Raw genomic sequence first — 24316 nt, forward strand, 5'->3', positions numbered from 1 at the left:
GTGTGCCAAACCCGACCAAAAAAATTTTGGAATCATCTCAACCATCACTGCAACCCCACCCCTGGTCACCGCCATGTAAAATGCTGTAATACACCAATTCCGACAGTCCACAGAAACCACGCTGCATCCACAACATTCAGCCCTGCACAATTTTCTGCAAACCACATGCAATGATCTACTTTCCCACAAAAAGGAAATGCCAACATCCGACTAGCCATCCATGCTTTTATTACAGCATACAAGATACAGGTACAACCTCCGAAATTCGTAAATACCCAAAACTCGGCCCAGGGGTCTCCGGGTTCGGGACGTCAGATTTTGTCTTCGAAATTTGGAAAAAAACAAAATTTGGCCCAGGAGTTTCCGGATTTGGGTCGAAAGATTTCTGTTCCGAAATCCAGAAGAACCCGAAAACCGGAATGGCCTCAGTCCCAGATTTTGGAGGTTGTACCTGTACCACCAACACTGCCTTTGCAAGATCCTGCAAATCCACTGGGAGAATAGATGCACCAACATAAAGTATTCTTGCTCAGACCAACAACCCCAGCATCGAAGCGCTGACCACATTGAACCAGCTCCGTTGGGCGGACCACATCGTCCACATGCCTGACACGAGATACCCTAAGTAAGCGCTCTACTCGGAACTCCTACACTGCAAGCAAGCCCCAGGTGGGCAGAGGAAACATTTCAAGAACACCCTCAAAGCTCCTTGATAAAGTGCAACATCCCCTCCGGCACCTGGGAATCCCTGGCCCAAGACCACCCAAAATGGAGGGCGCTGAGCACCTCGAGTCTCGTCGCCAAGAGCATGCGGAAATCAAGTGCAGACAGCATATGGCAAACCAGGCTCCCCACTCACCCTTTCCTTCAACCACTGTCTGCCCCACCTGTGACAGAGACTGTAATTTCCTCATTGGACTGTACAGCCACGTGACAACTCACTTTTAGAGTGGAAGCAAGTCATCCTCGATTTCGAGGGACTGCCTACGATGATGAGGAGCAATTCAGGAGCCTTCATAAGTTCTAAATGTATATATCTGACCAGATAAAAGCCAAGACTGGCATTGACTCAGCCATCTTTTTCACTATCAAAATATACAATTTTAGTTATTTTTGTATTCATTCAGGTGGAATGCTTTAACTTTACATTTAATGCAGAAATCAAGCAATCTCATCAGATATAGGACCAGAATTTGCTTTTGCAGGGACTCTAATGGCATCTGTCGTTAGTTAGACTTGCCCTTGCACCCTTCAGCTCAAAATATTTTTGCCCACAAAGTTGCAGAAAGTGCGAGCTGGTAACAGCATAGCGAGGGCAGCAGGGCATCTGGGACTGAGCGAGCAGGGCCACCAACAGGATATTTCCTCAACCAATGAGATTTAAAGATTGGGAAATAAACACATGGAAGGACTGAGAAGGAGGTCGAATTAAAGGGGAAGAATTCAACGTCAAATCAGGTACAGAAAGAGAAATTAAGAGAAGGAAAGAACAAGTGGATTGAGAGAGAGAGAGAGAGAGAGAGAGAGAGAGAGAGAGAAAAGAGACAGAAAGGAAAAGAACAATGTAATTTTTAAAATCATCATTTGTAAAGTCTCCGTAAAAAATTAAAAACTTGAAGGAATGAGACTCTGACACTTGTAATAATTCATTTTCGGTGCCAAAGAGTCATTAATATTTATCACATCGTTAAAGGGGTACATGCACTTATAATGATAAAACTTATTTTTCAGTGTCGAGTTTATGGGCAATTAATGGGCAAATACAGCAAGTTCATAAAAATAACTGGAGGCTGAGGGCGAGATGCTGTTTTTGCGAAGCGAATGGCGGAGCAACTTGGACAGCAACTTTGGATATTCACAATTAACCTCACATTTGCTCCTTGCCTGAAGTTGCTGTACCATTTACCCATAAATTACGGCGAGCATCATTAGACTTGTCGTTATTCTGGTCAATAGTGTTAGCCAAATGCAACAGAATCTCCTTTCGCTCCCCCCCCACCCCATAGTCAGTCAGTCATAGGCAGTCCCTCGGAATAGAGGAAGACTTGCTTCCACTCTTAACATGTATCCTTAGGTGGCTGAACAGTCCAATACGAGAACCACAGTCCCTGTCATAGGTGGGACAGACAGTCATTGAAGGAAAATGTGGGTGGGGAGTCTGGTTTGCCGCACGCTCTTTCTGCTGCCTGCGCTTGATTTCTGCATGCTCTCGACGATGAGACTTGAGGTGCTCAGCGCCCTCCCGGATGCACTTCCTCCACTTAGGGCGGTGTTTGGCCAGGGACTCCCAGGTGTCAGTGGTGATGTTGCACTTTATCAGGGAGGCTTTGAGGGTGTCCTTGTAATGTTAGCGTCCTCAACCAGGCCAACATCCCCAGCATTGAATGACTGACCAGACTTGATCAGCTCCGCTGGGCAGGCCATATCGTTCGCATGCTAGACACGAGACTCCCACCCCATAAAACCACCTACATTAGCTGGTCGCATTTATGTTGGATGCTGTCATAATCTAAATTATCCCCATGTTGAAAAAAATCATGCTAATCTTGGTACTTTGTGAGCAATGTTGTGCTGAGATTGTCCAACTTTCGTCATAAATCTAAACAATCATCAGAGACAGGAGTTTTTTTTAGTTTTCAAACTAAGTTTGAGGAGGTAAAAAGTAATGGGTCTAAACTGGTTCAAATTAGCTCCTTTCCCTTCCCTTTTTTCTTAGAGCCATTATTTCCATGAAGACTCCTTCAGTTGGCAATGTACCTGAGCTAACTATTTGGACTTCTCTCTATTACCTCGGGAACATATATGGCACTCACCCCAGGACTTCATCATGTACATAATTTGAAATGAGGTTAGGACACACAAATGCAGAATGTTCCTCTGCAGTCTGCATGGTCCATCCCCATTTAAATCCTTGGTGCTGTAAGATCTCTATATATCTCAATTGGTAAATGCACTGCCAAGTGTAGATCGGAGATACACAAATCAAGTAGGTCCCAGGTATGATCACTGGTCTGTGTCTGGGCTAGGGAGAAAGTTCCTGTTCTGGATCACTGTTTAGTGACTCCTGCTGCAGTGAGTGCATGTGGGGACATTGGTTGAGCACTGGATCAGGCTCAGCTATGTTGCCCCCATCATCAAACAAGTTGTCACTGCTAGCTCTCACTTTCTAGGCTCAATCAAGAAGATTAGTGTGAATGGCATAGAGGGTGCAGAGTACTTAAAATGCATTCAGGAGAACATTTTTAGCCAGTATGTAACAAGCCCAACAAGGGAGGGGGCAGTCTGGACTTAGTTTTAGGGAATGAAGTTGGGCAGGTCGAAGGGGTATCAGTGGGAGAGCATTTTGGTGCTAGATATCATAATTCAGTTAGATTTAGGGTAGTTATGGAAAAGAGCAAAGATAGACCAGGAATAAAAGTTCTCAATTGGGGTAAAGCCAATTTTGCTAAGCTGAGATGGGATTTAGCCAAAGTGGACTGGAAACGGCTACTTGAAGGTAAATCAGTGTCAGAGCAGTGGGAGGCATTCAAGGAGGAGATCCTCAGGGTTCAGAGCAAGTATGTTTCTTTAATGAAAAGGGTGGGACTATCAAATATAGAGCCCCTTGGATATCAAGGGACATACAGGGTAGGATAAAGAAAAAAAAGGCAAGATAACTAGGGCTCAATACTGCAGAAACCCGAGAGGACTATAGAAAGTGTAGGGGTGCAATTAAAAAAGAACTTAGCAAAGAAAAGAGAGCATGAAAAAAATTTGGCAAGTAAAATCAATGAAAACCCAAAGATGTTTTATAAATACATTAAGAGCAAGAGGATAACTAGAGAAAGAGTAGGGCCTATTAGAGACCATAAAGGTAATCGGTGTGTGGAGGCGGAAGACGTGGGTATGGTTCTTAATGAATACTTTGTGTCTGTTTTCACAAAAGAGAGGGGCGATGCAAACATAGCAATCAGGGAGGAGGAGTATGAAATATTAGATGAGATAAACAGTGAGAGAGAAAGTATTAAGTGGCTTAGCTGCCTTAAAAGTGGATAAATCCCCAGGCCCGAATGAAATGTATCCCAGGCTGTTAAGAGAAGAGAGGAAATAGCAGAGGCTCTGACCATCATTTTCCAATTCGCTCTGGCTACAGGTGTGAGGCTGGAGGACTGCTAGCGTTGTACCTTTGTTTAAAAAGGGAGAAAGGGTTCGACCGAGTAATTACAGGCCAGTCAGCTTAACCTCAGTGGTGGAAAAATTCTGAGGGACAAGATAAATCTTCATTTAGAAAGACATGGATTAATCAAGGACAGTCAGCACGGAGTTGTTAAGGGAAGGTCATGTCTGACTTACTTAATTGAATTTTTTGAGGAGATAACAAGGAGGGTCGATGAGGGTAGTGTGTTTGATGTAGTGTCTATGGACTTTAGCAAGGCTTTTGATAAGGTCCCACAGGGAAGACTGGTCACGAAGGTTAAAGCCCAAGGGATCCAGGGCAAAGTGACAAGTTTAATCCAAAATTGGCTCAGAGGCAGGAAGCAAAGGAAAATGGTTGATGGGTGTTTTTGTGGCTGGAAGGCTATTTCGAGTAGCGTTCTGCAGGGCTCATTGCTAGGTTCTTGCTTTTTGTGGTATATATCAATGATTTAGACTTGAATGTAGGAGGAATGATTAAGAAGTTTGCAAATGATACTAAAATTGGCTGTGTGGTTGCTAATGAAGAAGAAAGCTGCGGACTGCAGGAAGATATCAATGAACTGGTCAGATGGGCAGAACAGTGACAAATGGAATTAAATCCGGAGAAGTGTGATGTAATGCATTTGGGGAGGGCTAACAGACAAGGGATTACACATTAAGTGTAGAGGAACAAAGGGACCTTGGAGTGCAGGTCCACAGATCCCTGAAGGCAGCAGGCCAGGTAGATAAGGTGGTTAAGAAGGCATATGGAATACTTGCCTTTATTAGCCGAGAGGAATACACTACAAGAGCAGGGAGATTATGTTTGTATAAACACTAGTTAGGCCACAGCTAGAGTACTCTATGCAGTTCTGGTCACCACATTACAGGAAAGATGTGATTGCACTCGAGAGGGTAGAGAGGAGATTTAAGAGGATATTGTCTGGACTGGAGAATTTTATCTATAAATAAAGATTAGATAGGCTGGATTTATTTTCTTTGGAATAGAGGAGGCTGAGGGGAGACCATATTGAGCTGTATAAAATTATGAGTGGCCTAGATAGAGTGGATAGGCAGGACTATTTCCCTTAGCAAAGGGGTCAACAACCAGGGGGCATAGATTTAAAGTAATTGGTAGGAGGTTTAGAGGAGAGTTGAGGTGAAATTTCTTCACCCAGAGGGTGGTGGGAATCTGGAACTCACTGCCTGAAAGATTGGTAAAGGCAGAAACCCTCATCACATTTAAAAAGTGCCTGGATGTGCATTTGAAGTGCTGTAATCTACAGGGCTACGGACCAAGAGCTGGAAAGTGGGATTAGGCTGGATAGCTCTATGTCGGCTGGTGTGGACACGATGGGGCGAAATGGCCTCCTTCAATACTGTAAATTTCTATGATTCTATGATTACCTACTAAGCTATTAAGAGGATGGCCAAGACATATGGTACAGCGCAAGTCAATGCCTTCAGGGGAGGAGGAGAGAAAAATGGAAAAATACAAATTGAGGAATTGTCTAGCTAGCAGGAATATTACTCTTCTGGAGATTACCTTAACTTTTAAAATTCTTTAGAGAGAGTAACGAATAGGCTGGGGTGATTACAGGGAAATAATTTGAGGGAAATGTTCAGATATTGTTCTTGTTTTCACAAGAGTAATCATGTGTTCTTTTTCTTCAAAATAAAATAGTTTGGAGATTATGAAGTGCTGTCCCATTTAATTGTCCTGCTATTCCTCTGACTACAATCCCCCCCTCCCCCGTATCTGCTGATATAGTGAGGCAGTTCAGTAGAATTAAATATTTTAAGATGCAATTACTACAATATTACCGGAAAGTAATTTCCAACTGGCTGCAGATTAAGCATCACACAGAATTCCACTGATCACATTGGGACGATTAGGTTTCTCAGGTCCGTGGTCACTCAGAGCCATTAACCAGTATAGGTACTAGTGCATGGCAGGAAGTCACACAAATGATGGTGCTGTTTCTCAATATAGCAGCATGTGTGACTGTCTGTTAGCTCCCTCCAAATGCCATCATACATGGCTCAGAGCCAGGCTGTCCATGCAGCAACACATGATTTACCCATCATTAGATGAGTCTCAAGAAGCCCCTCCTGTTACAGCAGCTAGGCACCTCACGCATTCTTGCCACCATGGGTAAACATTTGATTAGGATTAAGAGCTTGTAGATTCAAACAAGAATGTATTCAACCAGCAGCTCTGCCATACAAACCAGGAAGGTCCCAGGTTTGATTCCCCTGACTGTGTTGGGCTAGTTGATCACAAACTGCAATTGACTTCAGCTTCCCTAGACTAGGGAGGGGAAAATCAGGCAGGGATTCAATTGTGATCCTTATCTGACAATACCTGCTGGATGTGTGCATTTGTGGCAGCAGTTATGGTAGCACTAAGGTTGTCGTGTGTACAAATAGTTTTTGGCAAGATTCTGTAGCTGATACCACATGTATGTTGGGAAACGGCAAAATGTAGTCAGAACCATTAATGAACTGGCAAGATGTGATAGCCAAGAGAATGTATCCCATATCAGACTGGCTTGACGGTTTCCACTTCTTTTTCAGGCTGCAGCTCCTGTTGCTGTTGGCCTTGCTCCTGATGGGGGCCTTGTTTCTCTGGCACTCCCAGGAGGAGACCTTCTTGTATGTCAAAGTTGTGTATCACGCAAAGCATCACCATGATCCTGGAGACCTTTGTCACACTGTACTGCACAATGCCCTAGATCGATGTAGGTACCTGAAGCAGGCCATTGACATAACCTACAGTGTGTTTTGTGATGATTCTGGTGAACACATTATAGTGCGGTTCAGCTGATGGTCCTGGGAATGTGTACCAGTGTCATCAGCCATGGCTGTAGAGGATATCTTCAAGGAGCCTGCTGAAACTTGCCTTTCTTAGTTAAAGGCTGAATTCCATAAAATAAAAGGCAGCTTTCAGAGAAGTGAGCATTCATTTCCATGGTTGCAAATTAAACCATGTTCATATACACCAAAAAAATTATATTCATTCCTGTTGACATATGTCTGGTGATTGATGAAGGCTGCTCGTTTGGTCATGTGGGTGCAATCTATAATTGCTTAGACCTTGGAGTATCCTAACACTGTCAAATTACAGTGCCCTATCATGTTGGCACCAGTTGTCTGTGGGGAAACTGATGAAATTGCTAGCTCCAGAAAACAATGCAACCGTGTTTTGCTTGATGCAGCTGTGCCCAGCTGTTTAGCTTCTGTTGCAGATGTTCCCTTACATTACCCTGTCCCAAGAAGTTAAGGGTGGTTAAAACCTTAACACCCACTGGCAAAAAGGTGCATATGGTGGAGGTGGGCTGCAAGTCTGCTTGCAAGAAATGGCATAATTTTGAGACTATTTCCTTTGTTAAGTGAAGCTTCCACGGATATTGTTCCTCAGTCAAATGCAGGTATTAGGACCGTTGCCTGTATCATCATCATAGGCAGTCCCTTGTATCGAGGATGACTTGCTTCCACACCAAAAAAGAATGAGCTCACGGGTGTTTCAATGAAGGACCTGATATTCCAGGTCCCGAACTACATCCTGAAGGAATCCTATGTGTGAGGGTATCGGCAGTGGGTGCTGTGCACCTACAGTGCATCCGCACCAGATGGCCCGTCCTCTATTGCTCCTCCTTTTTTTCAAGATGCAAAGAAAGAGTGAATCTGCAATTAATTGGAAATCCATTATAACCCATTTGAAAAGTGAGAGTGGCAAATGGTGTCTCCTCACATGGTAAAGTAGATGGCAATAGTGATAAACAAAACATAACTTAGTAATCATTGCCTTTTAATAGCAACAGTAATGAAATAAGTTTGTCCCTTTAAATTTATTTTGAACTATGGGGCAGCAATTAGCAACAGTGGGCATCAGTTCCATACTGGAGTGATTAATATTCAGCATAAATGAGGCAGAAATGACAAAAGAGGGGACATTTTAAGGTAAAAATTTGTAAAGTGAGCGAGCAGGGGTCAATCCCTGTGCCTGAATGGATAGGCCTGAGACAAGCCCAATATTGGACCTGTGGCCTCATCATCGGGCCAGTGAGCTGTGACGCCTAATGGGCTTCCTCAGGCAGCTCATTGGAGAAGAGGCCTTGTAGATGGGCTCACTGTGCTACACACAGCAGCCCTCACACAAGACTTTAAGGGCAAATCAGTATTGCAGAGGGGGCTTCAAAGGAGCATTATGCCCCGTATTTGCATATGCAAAGGTCCTAATGCCTGTTTCAGGCACAGGCCCATGGCACGCATTGTTTTGCCTATACCAATATGGCGGGTGACACACATCAAGCTCGTAATGACCGTATACTTCTGCCGGCCATATTGGAGACTTAAGCGAACGAAAACCTGGTCCGGCGCTATCTAATTTCTAGGTCATTACTATCTCATTTATATGCACCCATCCAAAAGTTGGAAATATAAGGCTTTTTTGTTGAGCAACTCCAATGGCTGAATTAGTTTATCCAATGAATAACTAGGAAATGTCAACCAGAAAGTCCCAGGTTCAGTTTCTGGTCTGTGCTGTACTAATGGCAGCGGGGCTGATGCCTCAGTTCCCTGGGTTGGGGAAAAGTGGCAGAGTCCCAGCTTCTAATGACTATCCGGTGACCCTTGGAAAGTTTGAATGCATATACATTAGGCGAGTATGGATTCAACTGTAGCTGTGATGCTCCCCATGATAAAATAGTCTGCTTCCACTCAATATTATGACTCACACAAAAATTATGGTTACTAGCTAGGGCAAGATACAGGAGGGTGACAGACACCCTCTAAAGAAGCCAATATCTTCAGAGGAGTAGGGGAATGGAGCAGAGAATTTTTTTTTTTTCAAATCATATTTGCCTAAAATGTCAAGAAGGGGCAGCACAGTAGCATGGTGCCTGCCCAAACTGGTCAGTGTCAGAGTGTAGGCTTGTGTTCTCAATTTAGCAGGTCACTACCCAAATGCCAGGCACTTCCTCACTGGGAGTGAGAAAAAAATAATTGGCAAAGGTTAATCGAGCTTGCCCTCCAAAACGTTTCCTAATGAGCAGCTTCAGAGCGTCACTGTGGAAATCAAGAATATGGTTGTCCGACCACACCCTAGGCCAGTGATGGGGTGTGTGGCAAAGCTATCAGAAAATAGGAAAGAAAAATATAAATACCTTTGTAACAATACTCTGAAAAACTGCTGCTGCATTGAAAGGGTGCGTTTTAAATGTGCCTTGGACATCCACATTCATCTAATTGTTTTAATAAAACAGCTGCAAATGGCCTCAATGATGAGTGTCACACAAATCACATCCTCATATAATAATCTTGAATGTGCTTGTTATCAGTTTTCCTTCTACAGAAAATGGCCATCTTCTACCATTAAATTATCATAAAAGATCAAACCCAGTCTCTCACCTTTGACCCAGTGGTGCCGAAGATTTAAAAAGGCACTGAACACTCAATGACCTTTTACAATCCAGTTCATGACCTTTGCACTCCTCAGTCCGCTTACACAACTCCTTCCTGCCTTGTCATCCATCACTGAAATCAGAGTATTAAAGCTCTCTTGCTAAATGCAAGCTTGTGTCAAGCAGGAATGACACTATTATGATTTCACTGTAATTTATCTGGAACACTGGGGAGATATCATATTCCTGACCTCTGACACTTCTAGATGGTTTAACATGAGAAAAACGCAGCTTCGGTATTCATCATCACTTGTCTGTCCTAGAATGTGAACAACTAGCTCTTCTGATCTTGCTGAATTGACAAACTCTTTCCTGCATTGATTTATATCCAACTTTGAAGAGAAGGATCCCTGCATAGTGAAACCCTGTATTTTCTTATTACTACTCATATTATATTTATATTGAATTAAAACAAAAACAAATATAGAATTTCACTTGCGTACCTGTTAAAGTTCAATGGCATATTCACCTCACTCATGAGGAATGACTCTTTCAACAATTTCTCTCTGCAGGCCTTTAGAATTGATTTAATTTACATAGAACAAAAGCATAAATAAAAATTATACATTTTTACACATGCCCATTTAGCTAAATGGCCTGGTCTTAAAGCAATCACACTGCATAAACAGTGCTACCATCAGCAAGTGCATTCTGAATCCTGGTTTTGGAAGGTGAAGGGGCGAGAAGGAAAAAGACGACGACCTGGGATCATGAGCCACATACCTACATTGGGCTCAGAGTTGCATTCAGAAACAGGAGGGGCTCCTCTGATCGCTCAGTGAGTTCCTGCTGTAAATAGTTGAGCCACAGACCAGGGAAGTCTCAGGTTGGACCCCCGAGTCAAGCATGAATCAATGGATAATAATCAGGAGCAGGAACCTTGGCAAAGATTTTTCCACTCCCCAGCCCACTCTTACTAACATCTTGGCCAAGATCAGTTCAGGGAGCAAACTCGCACCTTCCTGGTCTGTATGGCTCAACAGCTCAGCGCGCGATTCTTTTTGCAATAATTTGTGAACTGGTCATAGGAGAGAAATGGCATGAAAATGACAGGTGATTGTGAAAGGTACAAAACGAACCCATTACTCTGACGGGTCACACTTCCCTTCATGCTCCATGATATTCAGTTTCCATTCTCAACACGCTAGCCCCACCCTTTAACCTTCCAGCCATGAATAATTTAATCACAGCATCACTGTAACCGTTAAAATCATCACAACAGTTTCATGATGCATGATCCTACTGTTAATAGGCTGGACGCACACACACCACTCTTGCTCTCTGAGGAGCTCATTTCCATCAAAAGCTAGGGCATACTTGGCACCACAATCTTGGACCTTCAACTGAATCAAAGGAGTAAAGCAAAACAATCAATACTACTTTAACCCTCTGAGCACTGAATTTCACTTAGAGCTTTCAAGAGAGAAAATACATGTAGAATTCTGATTGCGTAGCAACAATAAATCAGGCACTGCATATTTCAGGCACTAAAATGATACAAATCAGCACTTAATGCCACCAATAGTTATTTATCTGAATAGTGAATATAGCTAATAGACTTTAATGGGGGTTAAAAGACAGAAAGGCAGACTGATGGGCCCCTGAAACTCTTTAGACACTGCTATTGTAAAGGTCACAGTGGATATTATGGCCATCATTGATATGCAAATTAGTCCTTTTTTTAACCAAAACAGGAATTTTGATTATTTCGCCAGATGAGGAGGCCTGGGAGGCCCCAAAAGGTTGCTCTATTTGCCTCCGTTTAGCTAGTCCAATAAAAGATTTACTACATATTGGCAAGAAAACCAGCAATCCATGGAGCACACACAGCAATCAATGTGGCACCCTTTAAGATATCAAAATGGGCAGAACAATAGAAATCAACTCCTATATTGCAGAACTATTTATAATCAGATGAGGAAGGCTTCTGTCATTTCCCGATTTTAAAAAAGCAATTGTGCCTGAATAAATTAGTAGGTTAATGTGTTTTCTTTCTCTGTTCTATGATTTTTTTTTTGTTTATCCCTTTATATTATATTTTAGTTCCCACCTCTACTGGACCTTGGGCCAGGAAGATGGTGACAGCTTGAACACCCAAACTGGTCCTCGAATAAATGCAGTCAATTTGTTGAAAAGCACAAGAACAACATTTTCAGTACATCACAATACTGCTTTTGCACCAGCAGCATTGTCAGCTTATGTCTCCCTCTACTGAGGCCTAACACAAATGACCCTGCATTGTGGAAAATCAGAGGATCTGCCTAGTGTCCTGCCATCTGACTTTGCCTCACTTTGAACAAGGAACACCTTAACATGTTTGTGTGCTATTGGCTATAAAATGTGTTTGTGTGAAATTACTCTGGTATTTTAACAAAGGCACATTTTAACCCATATAAAACAAACAGGTTGTTTGCTTCTTTAAACTATTTAGCAAAACTGGCCATGACTAACAGTAAAATAATTATATATTTTTAAAATTGCACAAATAACTAAAGGAGGCTGGAGAGTGCACCTCAGAGCGAGACTATGCTTGCTTCTCCTTCCACTGCTACTAACAACTTGTATTTATATAAAACCTTTAACATTTAAAACAAAAGTCCCATGGTACTTCACAAATGGAAACAGAGAAACAGATGCTGAGCCAAAGAGGAAGACATCAGAAGGGGTGAGTGAAAGGCTAGTTGACAAGATGGGTTTTGAGAAAGCGTTTTTTAAAAAAAAAGAGCGTTTGATGGGGAGGTGAAGGATTTTAAGGAAGGCATTCCACCGACTGGGACTAAGGTTTAACCAGCATTGTAGCAAAAGGGAATGGGGGGTGGGGGTGGGGGTGGGGTGAAGATCAAAAATGGCCAAAATCAGAGGGCTTTGAAGACAAATCCATTTACATTTAACACATTGGGGTAAGAGGAACCAGTGTAGGCTAGCTGGAGCTAGTTTGGAAGAGGCTATGAGTGGCTGCATTTTGGGCAAATTGATGTTTGTGGAGGATGAAGGATGAGAGACCAGAAAGAAGAGCACTGAAGTAAACGAGTCTAGAGGTGACAAAAGCAGGGATAAGCCTTCCTGTGCCAGAGGGAGCAGAGACATCAACCTGAAACTCAGAGAGCTTTGCTTCTCCACCACCAGCTGATTTACATATTAGAAAAATGTCCACTAAAACAGGATTCCTTTTCTAGCCCTACCTCCCACCAGACGGGGGAGAACGTACAGCGTGTCAAGGGACATGAACGCCTATTCATTCAAAATAAGAAACAATGGAACAAAGAGCTTTTTTTTTTAAAATGAAAATCATGTAAATCAGAATCAATCCATCTGCACTTCCTGCTGCAAGTTGTGAGCCTCACCATTCTACACAACATGGAGTAGGTTTCAAATACCCATAGCTGCCACATGGCCTTATAAATGCCTAAAGCAAATCTAGTGACTCGATTTTAATTGCAGGAATCAAAGTATGAAGACCTTTGGCTTACATTTTTTTAAACAATAGTTCCATGAAATGTCTTATTCTCACAGCTAGATTTAATGATAGGAGTTACAATGTAGAACACAGATTGCATTGACAGCTCGGTGAGTTTATCCAATGAGTCTGAGTCATAGAAGCCAGAAAGGTCCGAGGACTGATCTCCAGTCTCTGCTGTGCGAAGATACTTTTATATTGCACAAGATCTTTTCAAGTGGGGGACTCACACAGCCAGCTGGATGCAAAATGTAAAATTGCCAAAAGTTGGAGAGACCAGCTGGTGGGAACACTCATTTTATCGAGTCTCAGTAACACCAGCACAACATAAAAGCACCTTCATCTCAGCTGGAAATAAGGAAGTGGCTGTACAACTGCCAATTGGCCGCAGTGTCCCCGCTTGGGACGGCGAACGTCAACATACAAGAACACAAGAACATAAGAATTAGGAACAGGAGTAGGCCATTTAGCCCCTCGAGCCTGCTCCGCCATTCAACAAGATCATGGCTGATCTGGCCGTGGACTCCGCTCCACTTACCCGCCCGCTCCCCGTAACCCTTAATTCCATTATTGGTTAAAAATATCTGTGACTTGAATACATTCAATGAGCTAGCCTCAACTGCTTCCTTGGGCAAAGAATTCCACAGATTCACAACCCTCTGGGAGAAGAAATTCCTTCTCAACTCAGTTTTAAATTGGCTCCCCTGTATTTTGAGGCGGTGTCCCCTAGTTCTAGTCTCCCCGACCAGTGGAAACAACCTCTCTGCCTCTATCTTGTCTATCCCTTTCATTATTTTAAATGTTTCTATAAGATCACCCCTCATCCTTTTGAACTCCAACGAGTAAAGACCCAGTCTACTCAATCTATCATCATAAGGTAACCCCCTAATCTCCGGGATCAGCCTAGTGAATAGTCTCTGTACCCCCTCCAAAGCCAGTATATCCTTCCTTAAGTAAGGTGACCAAAACTGCACGCAGTACTCCAGGTGCAGCCTCACCAATACCCTGTACAGTTGCAGCAGGGTTCTCATTTATCGTCATTATCCAACAACCAGTGCTGGCAATGCAAAATTGTACATATCAGGCGAGGACATGATTCCAACAAACTTTACTGGCCTCTGCCTTCAAATAGCCTGCCGTTTCCACTGTCGAGGTTCACAGCCATTGGGGGGGGGGGGGAGGGGGTGGGGTGGGGAGTGGTGAAGGGTAGGAGTGCTCCCCCCAGCTCCACAGCAGTACAGTGGGCTGCTGCTGACCTTCAATCATTTCCCCCCGCTTTCTTCCTCCCCTCCCACTGCCGGCAAAGCAAAGCAAAGGGCACGCAGCCTCTGGAAGATGTCGGCAACTTGCTATGACTATTAGTGACGTCGGAGGCCCAATTTCTGTCGAGTCCCTGGCAGCCTAGTTTGGGCGCATAGGATGCGTGCCATAGGTTATGCACCTAAAAACAGGCCACAGCAAATTCTGTCTGTGGTGTTAATTTTTCAAATTAATTTTTATGCGTCTCAGTTACTTCAAAACTTTTTTTCTGAAACATACTTATTAAAAACCAGGTCACCGTTAGACACTTAAACCACACAGCCCTTTGCTGTCGATCACTTCTCTCTTTTATAGTATCAGTGATATTTGCAATGAGCTGAGTTTTTGCCCTGTTGACTGTAAATAGTCATTAAATAGGATCTGTATAGTTTGCGCTTTGTGACTGCAGGAGAAGCCACAAAGGCTGATCTATTCTCATCATTAAAACATTTCAAACCAGTTGATTGAGCAAAATGAATCGCATATAAGTTAAAAACAGAAAGTGTAATAAATTTTGGAGGCTTTTAGTTGAACATGACATAGAGTGCACTTGATTAGCAACTGGATAGAAGTGTCTACAAGCACAGTAACAGGCAGAGATGTTCTTGAACTGAATCAGAATTTACCTCCAGCTCTGGAGAAAATAGTTTTTACTTAAAATGTGTATATGCGCAGTTTACATTCTAATATTTAAACCTCAACACAAATTTATACTTTGGTTTAAACAAAATGTGCCTGTAGTTACACCAATCTACCAGAGCTCAAAATAATCATTTCACAAAGTAATCTTAATGGCTAGCTGGGTATGAATCAGGAGTTCACCTCACAATCTGGAAGATTTGCCTGAAACTGGACCAGCCCAGCTTCAGCATTTGCTGTGTGCTCATCAGATATCTGTTCGGGGGAAGGAAGTAAACTTTGCATTTCTACACCAGCATTGGATCATGCAGTACCCTATTCAGGTATACTTCCTACTACACTGTCCCAATAATATGCCATATTCCCAACTTCCTACAGCACCAATATTTTCTCATTTATCACAACAGTCATTCTTGCAGCATCTCAAAGTGAAACCTATAACAGTACAAATTTGGAAGAGGAAAAAGCGGCATCAGCTTGGGCTACTCTCACACAGCCAGCTTCAGAATGTCAGTGTCCTAGAATCATAGCAAGTTACAGCTCATCGTGTCCATGCTGGCCGATAAAGAGCTATCCAGACTAATCCACTTTTCAACTCTTGGTCCGTAACCCTGCAGGTTACGACACTTCAAGTGCATATCCAAGCACTTTTTAAATGCTATGAGGGTTTCTGCCTTTACCACTCTTTCAGGCAATGAGTTCCAGGCCCCTACCACCCTCTGGGTGGAAACATTTCTCCTCAAAACCCCTCTAAACCTCCTACCAATTATTTTAAATCTATGCTCCCCTGCTTATTGACCCCTCTGCTAAGGGAAATAGGTCCTTCCTATGCACTCTATTCAGACCCCTCCTAATTTTATACACCTCAAGTAGATCTCCCCTCAGCCTCTGCTCCAAAGAAAACAAACTCAGCCTATCCAATCTTCCCTCATAGCTAAAATTCTCCAATCCAGGCAACATCCTCGTAAATCTCCCCTGTATCCTCTCTAGTGTAATCACATCCTTTCTGTTATGTGGTGACCAGAACTGTACTCGGTACTCTAGCTGTGGCCTAACTAGTGTTTGATATAGTTCAAGCATAACCTCCTGACTAAAAAGAAAGGAGTGTCCTTAAGTGAGTCCCAGAGATAGAGAAGGGGTACAAAAAGAATAAATCCTTATTGTCCCTGTCTGTAGAATTCTGGACTTCCACTTAGCAACAAAAATTCATGCCAAATACAAGTTGCATGAGTTCCAGAACTAACAAGCTCAGTATCTGAAAGCTGCAGAGGATTTTATTAAACAAACTTAAGAAAACAGAAACAAAAATTGAATAATGAAAGGTAATCGCAGACACCAGTTCATAAGAATTTTGTTTCATGCTGAAGGACAATTGCTGGAGAAGAAAGTTACACTATTGGATAGATGAGAGCAACTAACCTCGTCTGGACTGGCTGCTTGGTAAATCCGACATGCATCTTCGTAGTTTTGTTCAGCTTCAGCTCTGTCGGTTGAGTCAGGCCCGTGAGACTCGTACACAGGTGTAACGTTATGGCACAGTGCGATCGCTTTCACTGCTTCATGAACACGGACGCCGACAGTTTTGCGTATTTTTGGAGCTGCCGAGGGGGGTTTATCTTGTGAAGCAGGTGGTGGCTAGGAAACAAGAGAATCCCAGATTATTTTAGCATAATGGTTTATATACATCTTCATTGAGAGGAGGCAGAGAACTATGCAAACAAAGGGAAGAGATTTGCAATTTGAAGCGAGCAAAAGCATCGGTTATCTTCAAAGCAAGTTAGGCTGTCCTGAATGATGCAATTTGTTCCCAGGTACAGTAACAGTTATACTGGGCAAAAACATGTTATATGCTAGGTACTTTTACAGTTGCCACTGCTGTAGTTTGCATTGTGGGTGACTCGGTCTGTACGCTGAATTCCTGTATTTACATAACGCAAAACTGGTCCTTTATCTCAATAGTTGAATTGTAACCCCATAAAATGACATTGGTCTCGTGATCCAAACTACAGAAACACCAAATATAAAACTGCTTTCTAGATAACATAAAACAAACTAAACTCCTGACAGGCAGGGGATTCATTTAATGGGCAGTGGGAAGGTAGTTTCAGCTTACATAGAAACATAGAAAATAGGTGCAGGAGTAGGCCATTCGACCCTTCTAGCCTGCACCGCCATTCAATGAGTTCATGGCTGAACATGCAACTTCAGTACCCCATTCCTGCTTTCTTGCCATACCCCTTGATTCCCCCTAGTAGTAAGGACTACATCTAACTCCTTTTTGAATATATTTGGTGAATTGGCCTCAACAACTTTCTGTGGTAGAGAATTCCACAGGTTCACCACTCTCTGGGTGAAGAAGTTTCTCCTCATCTCGGTCCTAAATGGCTTACCTCTTATCCTGAGACTATGACCCCTGGTTCTGGACTTCCCCAACATTGTGAACACTCTTCCTGCATCTAACCTGTCTAAACCCATCAGAATTTTAAATGTTTCTATAAGGTCCCCTCTCATTCTTCTGAACTCCAGTGAATACAAGCCCAGTTGATTTAGTCTTTCTTGATAGGTCAGTCCCGCCATCCCGGGAATCAATCTGGTGAACCTTCGCTGCACTCCCTCAATAACAAGAATGTCCTTCCTCAGGTTAGGAGACCAAAACTGTACACAATACTCCAGGTGTGGCCTCACCAAGGCCCTGTACTCAAATCCCCTCGCTATGAAGGCCAACATGCCATTTGCTTAATAACATAATATAATGAAAACACATATGTTGGGGGAAGTTTAGTGGGGACAAATGGACTTTTTAAAAACAGTAGTATTATTAGGCAGTCCCTCGTATCGAGGATGACCCACTTCCACACCAAAAAGGGATGAGTTCACAGGTGTTTCAATGAGGGACCGGATATTCCAGGACTCGAAGGGTGGAAGATGCCTGTGCGTGGATTTTTTTTTTTTAAACATGGGGTGGCCGTTGCATACCAGCCACCACACGGGCTTGACAGAGCTAGGTTGTGGTCCAGTGGCAAGGGTTAACCAAGACGACTGGAGACCAAGCTCTGCTACACGGACCTAGTGCACACACATAACTCCTGTGTGACTTGTGGCCATCCTCTAAAATATGCCACTCTGCTCTGCTAGATGCCTCAGAGTACGAGCTAGCAGAACACAATGTTCAGATTCAACATAGCACTTCACAGCACCCATTGTCAGTCACAACCACAGTGATGATCGCTAGTTAGAATATACTCCATGATTTTTGTCAGGGAGTACTCAATGAAGCACAGAGCTCAAATTAGAGGAATTGGAGAAGTGCATTTTCTGCCTGGTGAGCAAGTTTGAGAGCTCCTTAGGCAAAAATGGTTAGCTAGCTGGCTTCAACATGAAAAGCAGAGAGTTGGAGTAAAGGGTAGCTATTCACAGTGGCAGAAGGTGGGTAGTGGTGTTCCACAAGGATCAATGCTCGGACCACCGCTGTTCACAATTGACATTCATGATTTAGACTTTGGAATCAAATACATAATTTCTAAATTTGCAGATCACACCAAATTGGCGGGGGGGGGGGGGGGGGGGGTGGGTGGCGATAGTTAATACTGAGCAAGACTGCAAGAAATTACAGGAGGACATTAATAAGCTTGCAGAATGGGCATATAATTGGCAAATGAAGTTCAACACAGATAATTGTGAGGTATTATATTTTGGTAGGAATATTACTTGGAGGGCGCAAGTCCAGGTGGGATAGAGGAACATGGCTTATGTGACTATAAACCTTTTGGCTGATTTTTCAAGTTTTTTTTTTAAACAAACAATATATCTGGTATATAGTCTGCAAACTTGTGACTGGGTCTTGCACATCTCGACAATTCTAATATTGTTAGCCTTCTGCAAAATTCACAAGCATAGCCTATACACTGGCACAACCATAACCCACATTTTATGGTAACTACTCCTCTTTAGAATAATACTGTATGGATTTCCAATTACAGGAAGAACATTAACGGAAATGAACTAGCATCTTGCAGTACTGTACTGAGCTACAAATTGCAACTCTTTTTGATGGTTGTTTGCTGTTAATGGAATGAGACAACTGTCCACCTCCCAGACTTGTATCTTCAGAAGGTTCAGAATTTAAATCCGATTAGACAGGGAAAGTACTAGTGACAAAAAAAAAAATCATTTAGTATGGCATGGATTAACACCACCATCATCATCATCATAGGCAGTCTCTCGGAATCGAGGAAGACTTGCTTCCACTCCTGAAGTAAGTTCTTTGGTGGCTGAACAGTCCAATATGAGAGCCACAGACTCTGTCACAGGTGGGGCAGACAGTCGCCGAGGGAAGGGGTGGGTGGGACTGGTTTGCAGCACGCTCCTTCCACTGCCTGCACTTGACCCCTTCACGCTCTCGCTGTTGAGATTCGAAGTGCTCAATGCCCTCCCGGATGCACTTTCTCCACTTATGGCAATCTTTGGCCAGGGATTCCCAGGTGTCAGTGGTGATGTCACACTTTATCAGCGAGGCTTTGAGGGTGTCCTTGAACGCTGCCCACCTTTGGCTCGTTTGCAGTGAAGGAGCTCCGCATAGAGCACTTGCTTTGGGAGTCTCGTGTCTAGCATGCGAACTATATGGCCTGCCCAGTGAAGCTGATCGAGTGTGGTCAGTGCTTCAATGCTGGGGATGTTGGCCCGGACAAGGACACTGATGTTGATGCGCCTATCCTCCCAGGGGACTTACAGGATCTTGCAGAGACATCGTTGGTGATATATCTCTAGCGACTTGGTTCTTCTGTACATCGTCCATGCCTCTGAGCCATATAGGAGGGCGGGTATTATTACAGCTCTGTAGACCATGAACTAGGTGGTATATTTGAGGGCCTGGTCTTCGAACACTCTGTTCCTCAGGCGGCCGAAGGCGGTGTTGAATCTCCGCATCAATGTCTGCTTTTGTTGATAAGAGGCTCCCGAGGTATGGGAAATGGTCCACTTTGTCGAGGGCCGCGCCGTGGATTTTAATGACTGGGGGGGCAGTGCTATGCGGCGAGGACAGGCTGGTGGAGGACCTTTGCCTTACGGATGTTTAGCGTAAGGCCCGTACTTTCATATGCCTCAGTAAATACATCGACTGTATCCTGGAGTTCAGCTTCAGAATGTGCGCAGACGCAGGCGTCGTTCGCGTACTATAGCTCAACGAGAGGTTGGGGTGATCTTGGACCTGGCCTGGAGGTGGTGTAGGTTAAACAGCTTCCCACTGGTTCTGTAGTTTTGTTCCACTCCAGCGGGGAGCTTGTTAACTGCGAGGTGGAGCATGGCAGCGAGGAAGATTGAGAAGAGGGTTGGAGCGATGACGCAGCCCTGTTTGTCCCCTGTCCGGACGTGGATTAACACCAGTAACATGATGAATACTGCTGGATTATCGTTGAACCTAGTTTACTAATATCCTACAGGGAAGGGAACCCGCCATCCTTGCCTGATCTGGCTAGTCCCACACAACAGGGTTAACTCAATTTCCTCTGAAGTGACCCACTCCAATGATCTGAGAAAATCATATGTATAAATGTAGCTACACACCAGCAGATTTTAAAAAAAAAAGTTTCAAAAATACACTCAGGAAGAAACTAGAGATTGAAGGGTTGGGAAAGTCACTTAAAGATGCAAGATCTGGACCATTAACTATATGTCGTCATCAGCACCAACAGAGAGCTTGAAAAATCGATGTGCTTGTGCCAACACCGCTGAACAAAAGGCACCAAACTTATTTTATCCTACAATACCTCAATAGCCCAGAATAGGTTAACTTGGCAGTGGAATTTGTAGTTTCTGTTTCAAGGCTAATGATAGCTGTGCCGAACCTTTTGAGGGTGCCATTGCAACGTCAAACAGCTAACAGCAGAATTGGCAGCTAAGGAGTGTTTTATGTGAGTAAAATGGGAAATAGATGGTCAGGTTTGTCAGTTAGATGGATAAAAATCCAGAGATGCCCCTAACTAGTCAGAGAAATTCGACTGTTTTTTGTGGTTAAGATACTTTTGATGGTTTAACAGGTTTATCTCTGCATGCTAACAGGTGATCATTACATAGATATTTTTTACATTCCCACTTCTTTGCCACCAATGAAATGGTACGCCTCAAAATCAGAGCTTTTGAAATAATTGCTTTAACCACTATAAAAAGCAAGATTGAGGGTTTCAAGTTAACATAACAACATGTAATAATGGCAAGGAGCTAGCTGGTGCGCTCATGGTGGCTCAGCAAGCTTACATAATGCGTAGCTGAGCTAAATGAACCAAAGGAGGAATTTCTTCTCTGAGGGTTGTAAATCTATGGAATTCTCTGCCCAGAGAGCTGTGGAGGCTGGGTAATTGAATATATTTAAGGTGGAGATAGACAGATTTTTGAGTGATAAAGGAATAAAGGGTTATGGGGAGCGGGCAGGGAAGTGGAGCTGAGTCCATGATCAGATCAGCCATGATCTTATTAAATGGCGGAGCAGACTCGAGGGGCCAAATGGCCTACTCCTGCTTCTATTTCTTATGTTCTTAACAAGATTTCAGGTTTGAGCCTCAGTCTGTACTAAGTTGGTTGATCTCAGCTGGGGTGCCAATAGGGCTTCTACAAATGGCCTCAATGCCCCTAGGTTAGAGAGGTTCCCGCTCTTAACCAGTATCCAGCAAACCCAGATAGTAGTATGCATTTGTAGACATTGGGTTAGGTGAAGGCATGGTTTGGCCGCTTGTGATGACCCTGCAGCCAAATAAACAAGCAACACTCACCATTAAGGCTCTGCATATCAATAATGGTACATTGGGTGAGAGACGACAGGATGATGAGTGCCACTGAAGCCATAACCTAGCATGGAAACAATACTCCAGCAGAAGAGCATGGGACAAAGATGGTGGAAAAAAATATTTAAAAACAAATTGTTAACAAAATGTATGGAAGGAAGCTTAGATTCCGAGGATACCAGGGTCTGGTTCCTGGGTCTGTTATTTAGCCTAAATGGCCAGTGTTTAAATGTGAGCTTAGACACAGATTGTCCATGGGTAATTTGACTCTATTTGATGTCTATTTTGAGTTAGTTCCGATGTTTCATTTGGAATAGGAGGTTTAGCATTAGTGAGTGACAATCAGCTTAAGTTACCAGAGCTTCTCTTTAATTGGTTAAAGACATCTAAACAGATGCATTGACAAACAACTGACTTTGCAAAAATACAGGCTGTTTTAGCTGGGGCTTAAAAAATATTGCACAGGAAATGCAAGAAATTAGAAAGAGCTGGTATTACTGAAAGGAATAAAGGGAAGGTTGGACAAATGCACAATAAATGGAGTAGAACCAAATAGTAACAGGAGGTGATGGAGAGAAAGTAATACACAGGGTGTAAGGGTTGAAGGGTCATTCACATGCCAGGTATTCACACATTTTTAATTTCCTTGCCAATAAATTCCCCTCCCCTTCTGTCCTGAAGAATCAATTCATAGCTGGATATAGTTCCACAGGTACCAGGCATCCTCAGGTACCTCACCCTTTCTTGAGGTATGAATCTAGACATTGAGTGTCAGCAGGCTAGTCAAAGGGGCATGAATTACAGCAGAGTGCAATCATATCCTTGCTGCCATAATCCACACGTGCAAATTTTGTAACAGGACAGCGATCAGGACGTGGAAACCTTTGCTAGAGTGCAGGAGCATGTCTGCTATTTTGCCCAATTCAGCTGATGTAGGACTTCCCTGCTCTCCACAGCATAGTTAATCACTGGATATGTTCTAGGAGAGCAGGTAATCACTTTCAACAGGAATCAAGATAGCTTCAAACAAAATTCATTCTGTTGACCTGCTGCAACATGGTGCAGTCCCTCTCTGGTTGTACAATAGACTTAAAAAAACATAAATTAATAAATTATTTGGAAGGTTGAAACTTGAATAATAAGTGGAATAAACATTGATAATAAATGGATTAAGAAATGAGGCATCATAATAATCAGTAGGTCCCATTGTACAGAACAAATGAGAATATATTGCGCCAGAACCATACTGACATCTTGGGAGTTTATAAATCACAGAAAGGCTCCTAGAATTTCACTGCCCCTTTCCTCAGTAATGGTGATCAGAGGCCTGCTGTTAGTAGCATCAGCAGCAACTAATCACTTGCCACACTTTTACCTGTGTATATGCACTAAAAACATGGCTCTCCACTTCATCCATAGAATCCATGCCATAGGATACTGTACCCAAATGAAGACGCCTGAACTGCATCTCATTCTTTGTAAGAGTTCCTGTGGAGTAGGAGGGGAAGGCCAAGTTAAAGTTATGAGATTTTGAAATTTATGAAAGTGCATTTTAGTTTCTTACATCACATAGTACTGCCATAATGGGGGACTGTACATTTCAAGTCTTAGATCACATTTCCTCCCCAACCCCCCTATATTTTCTCTCCTCCTCTCGAACATGACACAGGACCAGCAATTCGCCCAACTGACTTCATGTGTAGTCGAGGCGGAGTACTGGCAGATTATTTGTCTATTGGAGGGCAACACCATTTAACAGGACCCCGTATTCACTTGACCAAAGACACATTTTGACTTTTGCATCAGTGTAAAACAGGCGATAGCAAATCGGCAGCCCGCTTTATATCTCTCCCAATTTAGTACTTCCAAATGTTTTTTTTTAATAAATCAGGAGATGTAAAGCAGGCTGCCTAGTCCCCATCACCTGTTTTACGCTGTCTCACAAAGTCAAGATTGCCCGCAAGCACTTTTCAGCAGGAGTCATTGGAGAGCAATGAATGGTGGCTGATTATTTACCGCTCCCAAGTACAGGAGCAAAGAGGCCAATTGTTGTTCCCCAATTCCCCTCCCTAATTCAGGGGTACAGAAACCAACTATAACACAACAATTACTGGCCCAGCTAAGATTATCCAACTCAGCACAGAATGGAATTTGTTAACGAGTGCAATTACCAATTGGGCCACTAGAGGAGCTATATCCCAGTCTTTAGTAATTACCTGGCTTCCTACCTACAAACTGTACCTTCCAATAATTACAGAAAAAATGTCAAACCAAATACATTAAAACTATGCTTACATATTTTAGCATATTGTAATTTTGTTTGCATTGTAATATAAGAGATATATTTAGAAAAAAATATCTTCTTCCATTTCCTCCTCCACCCTTCCTATTGGCTGACCAGTCAAGCTCTAAAAACAGACTTTCACAAAGTGCTCAACAATTTGTTGGAGACAACACTCCACATTTCACAGACAAATTATACCACTGATGAGACCCGAGAGAGATGGAGCCATAGCAAAATATCA

At 43.0% G+C, this 24316-nt stretch overlaps 1 protein-coding gene across 2 annotated transcripts in view; it reads right to left on the reverse strand.

The window, feature by feature from the left end:
• The window catches only part of LOC139277503 (probable phospholipid-transporting ATPase IIA), a 174355-nt gene that overhangs the window by 66397 nt on the left and 83642 nt on the right, over nucleotides 1-24316 (reverse strand). For both annotated transcript variants that reach the window (XM_070896037.1, XM_070896036.1), the window contains exons 13-14: nucleotides 23167-23279; nucleotides 16435-16650 (exon numbers count right to left, since the gene is read on the reverse strand). In XM_070896037.1, the coding sequence (XP_070752138.1) occupies nucleotides 16435-16650; nucleotides 23167-23279 (329 nt within the window). The remainder of the gene's footprint in view (nucleotides 1-16434; nucleotides 16651-23166; nucleotides 23280-24316) is intronic.

Source organism: Pristiophorus japonicus, chromosome 12, assembly GCF_044704955.1.
Source record: "Pristiophorus japonicus isolate sPriJap1 chromosome 12, sPriJap1.hap1, whole genome shotgun sequence".
NCBI lineage: Eukaryota > Metazoa > Chordata > Chondrichthyes > Pristiophoridae > Pristiophorus > Pristiophorus japonicus.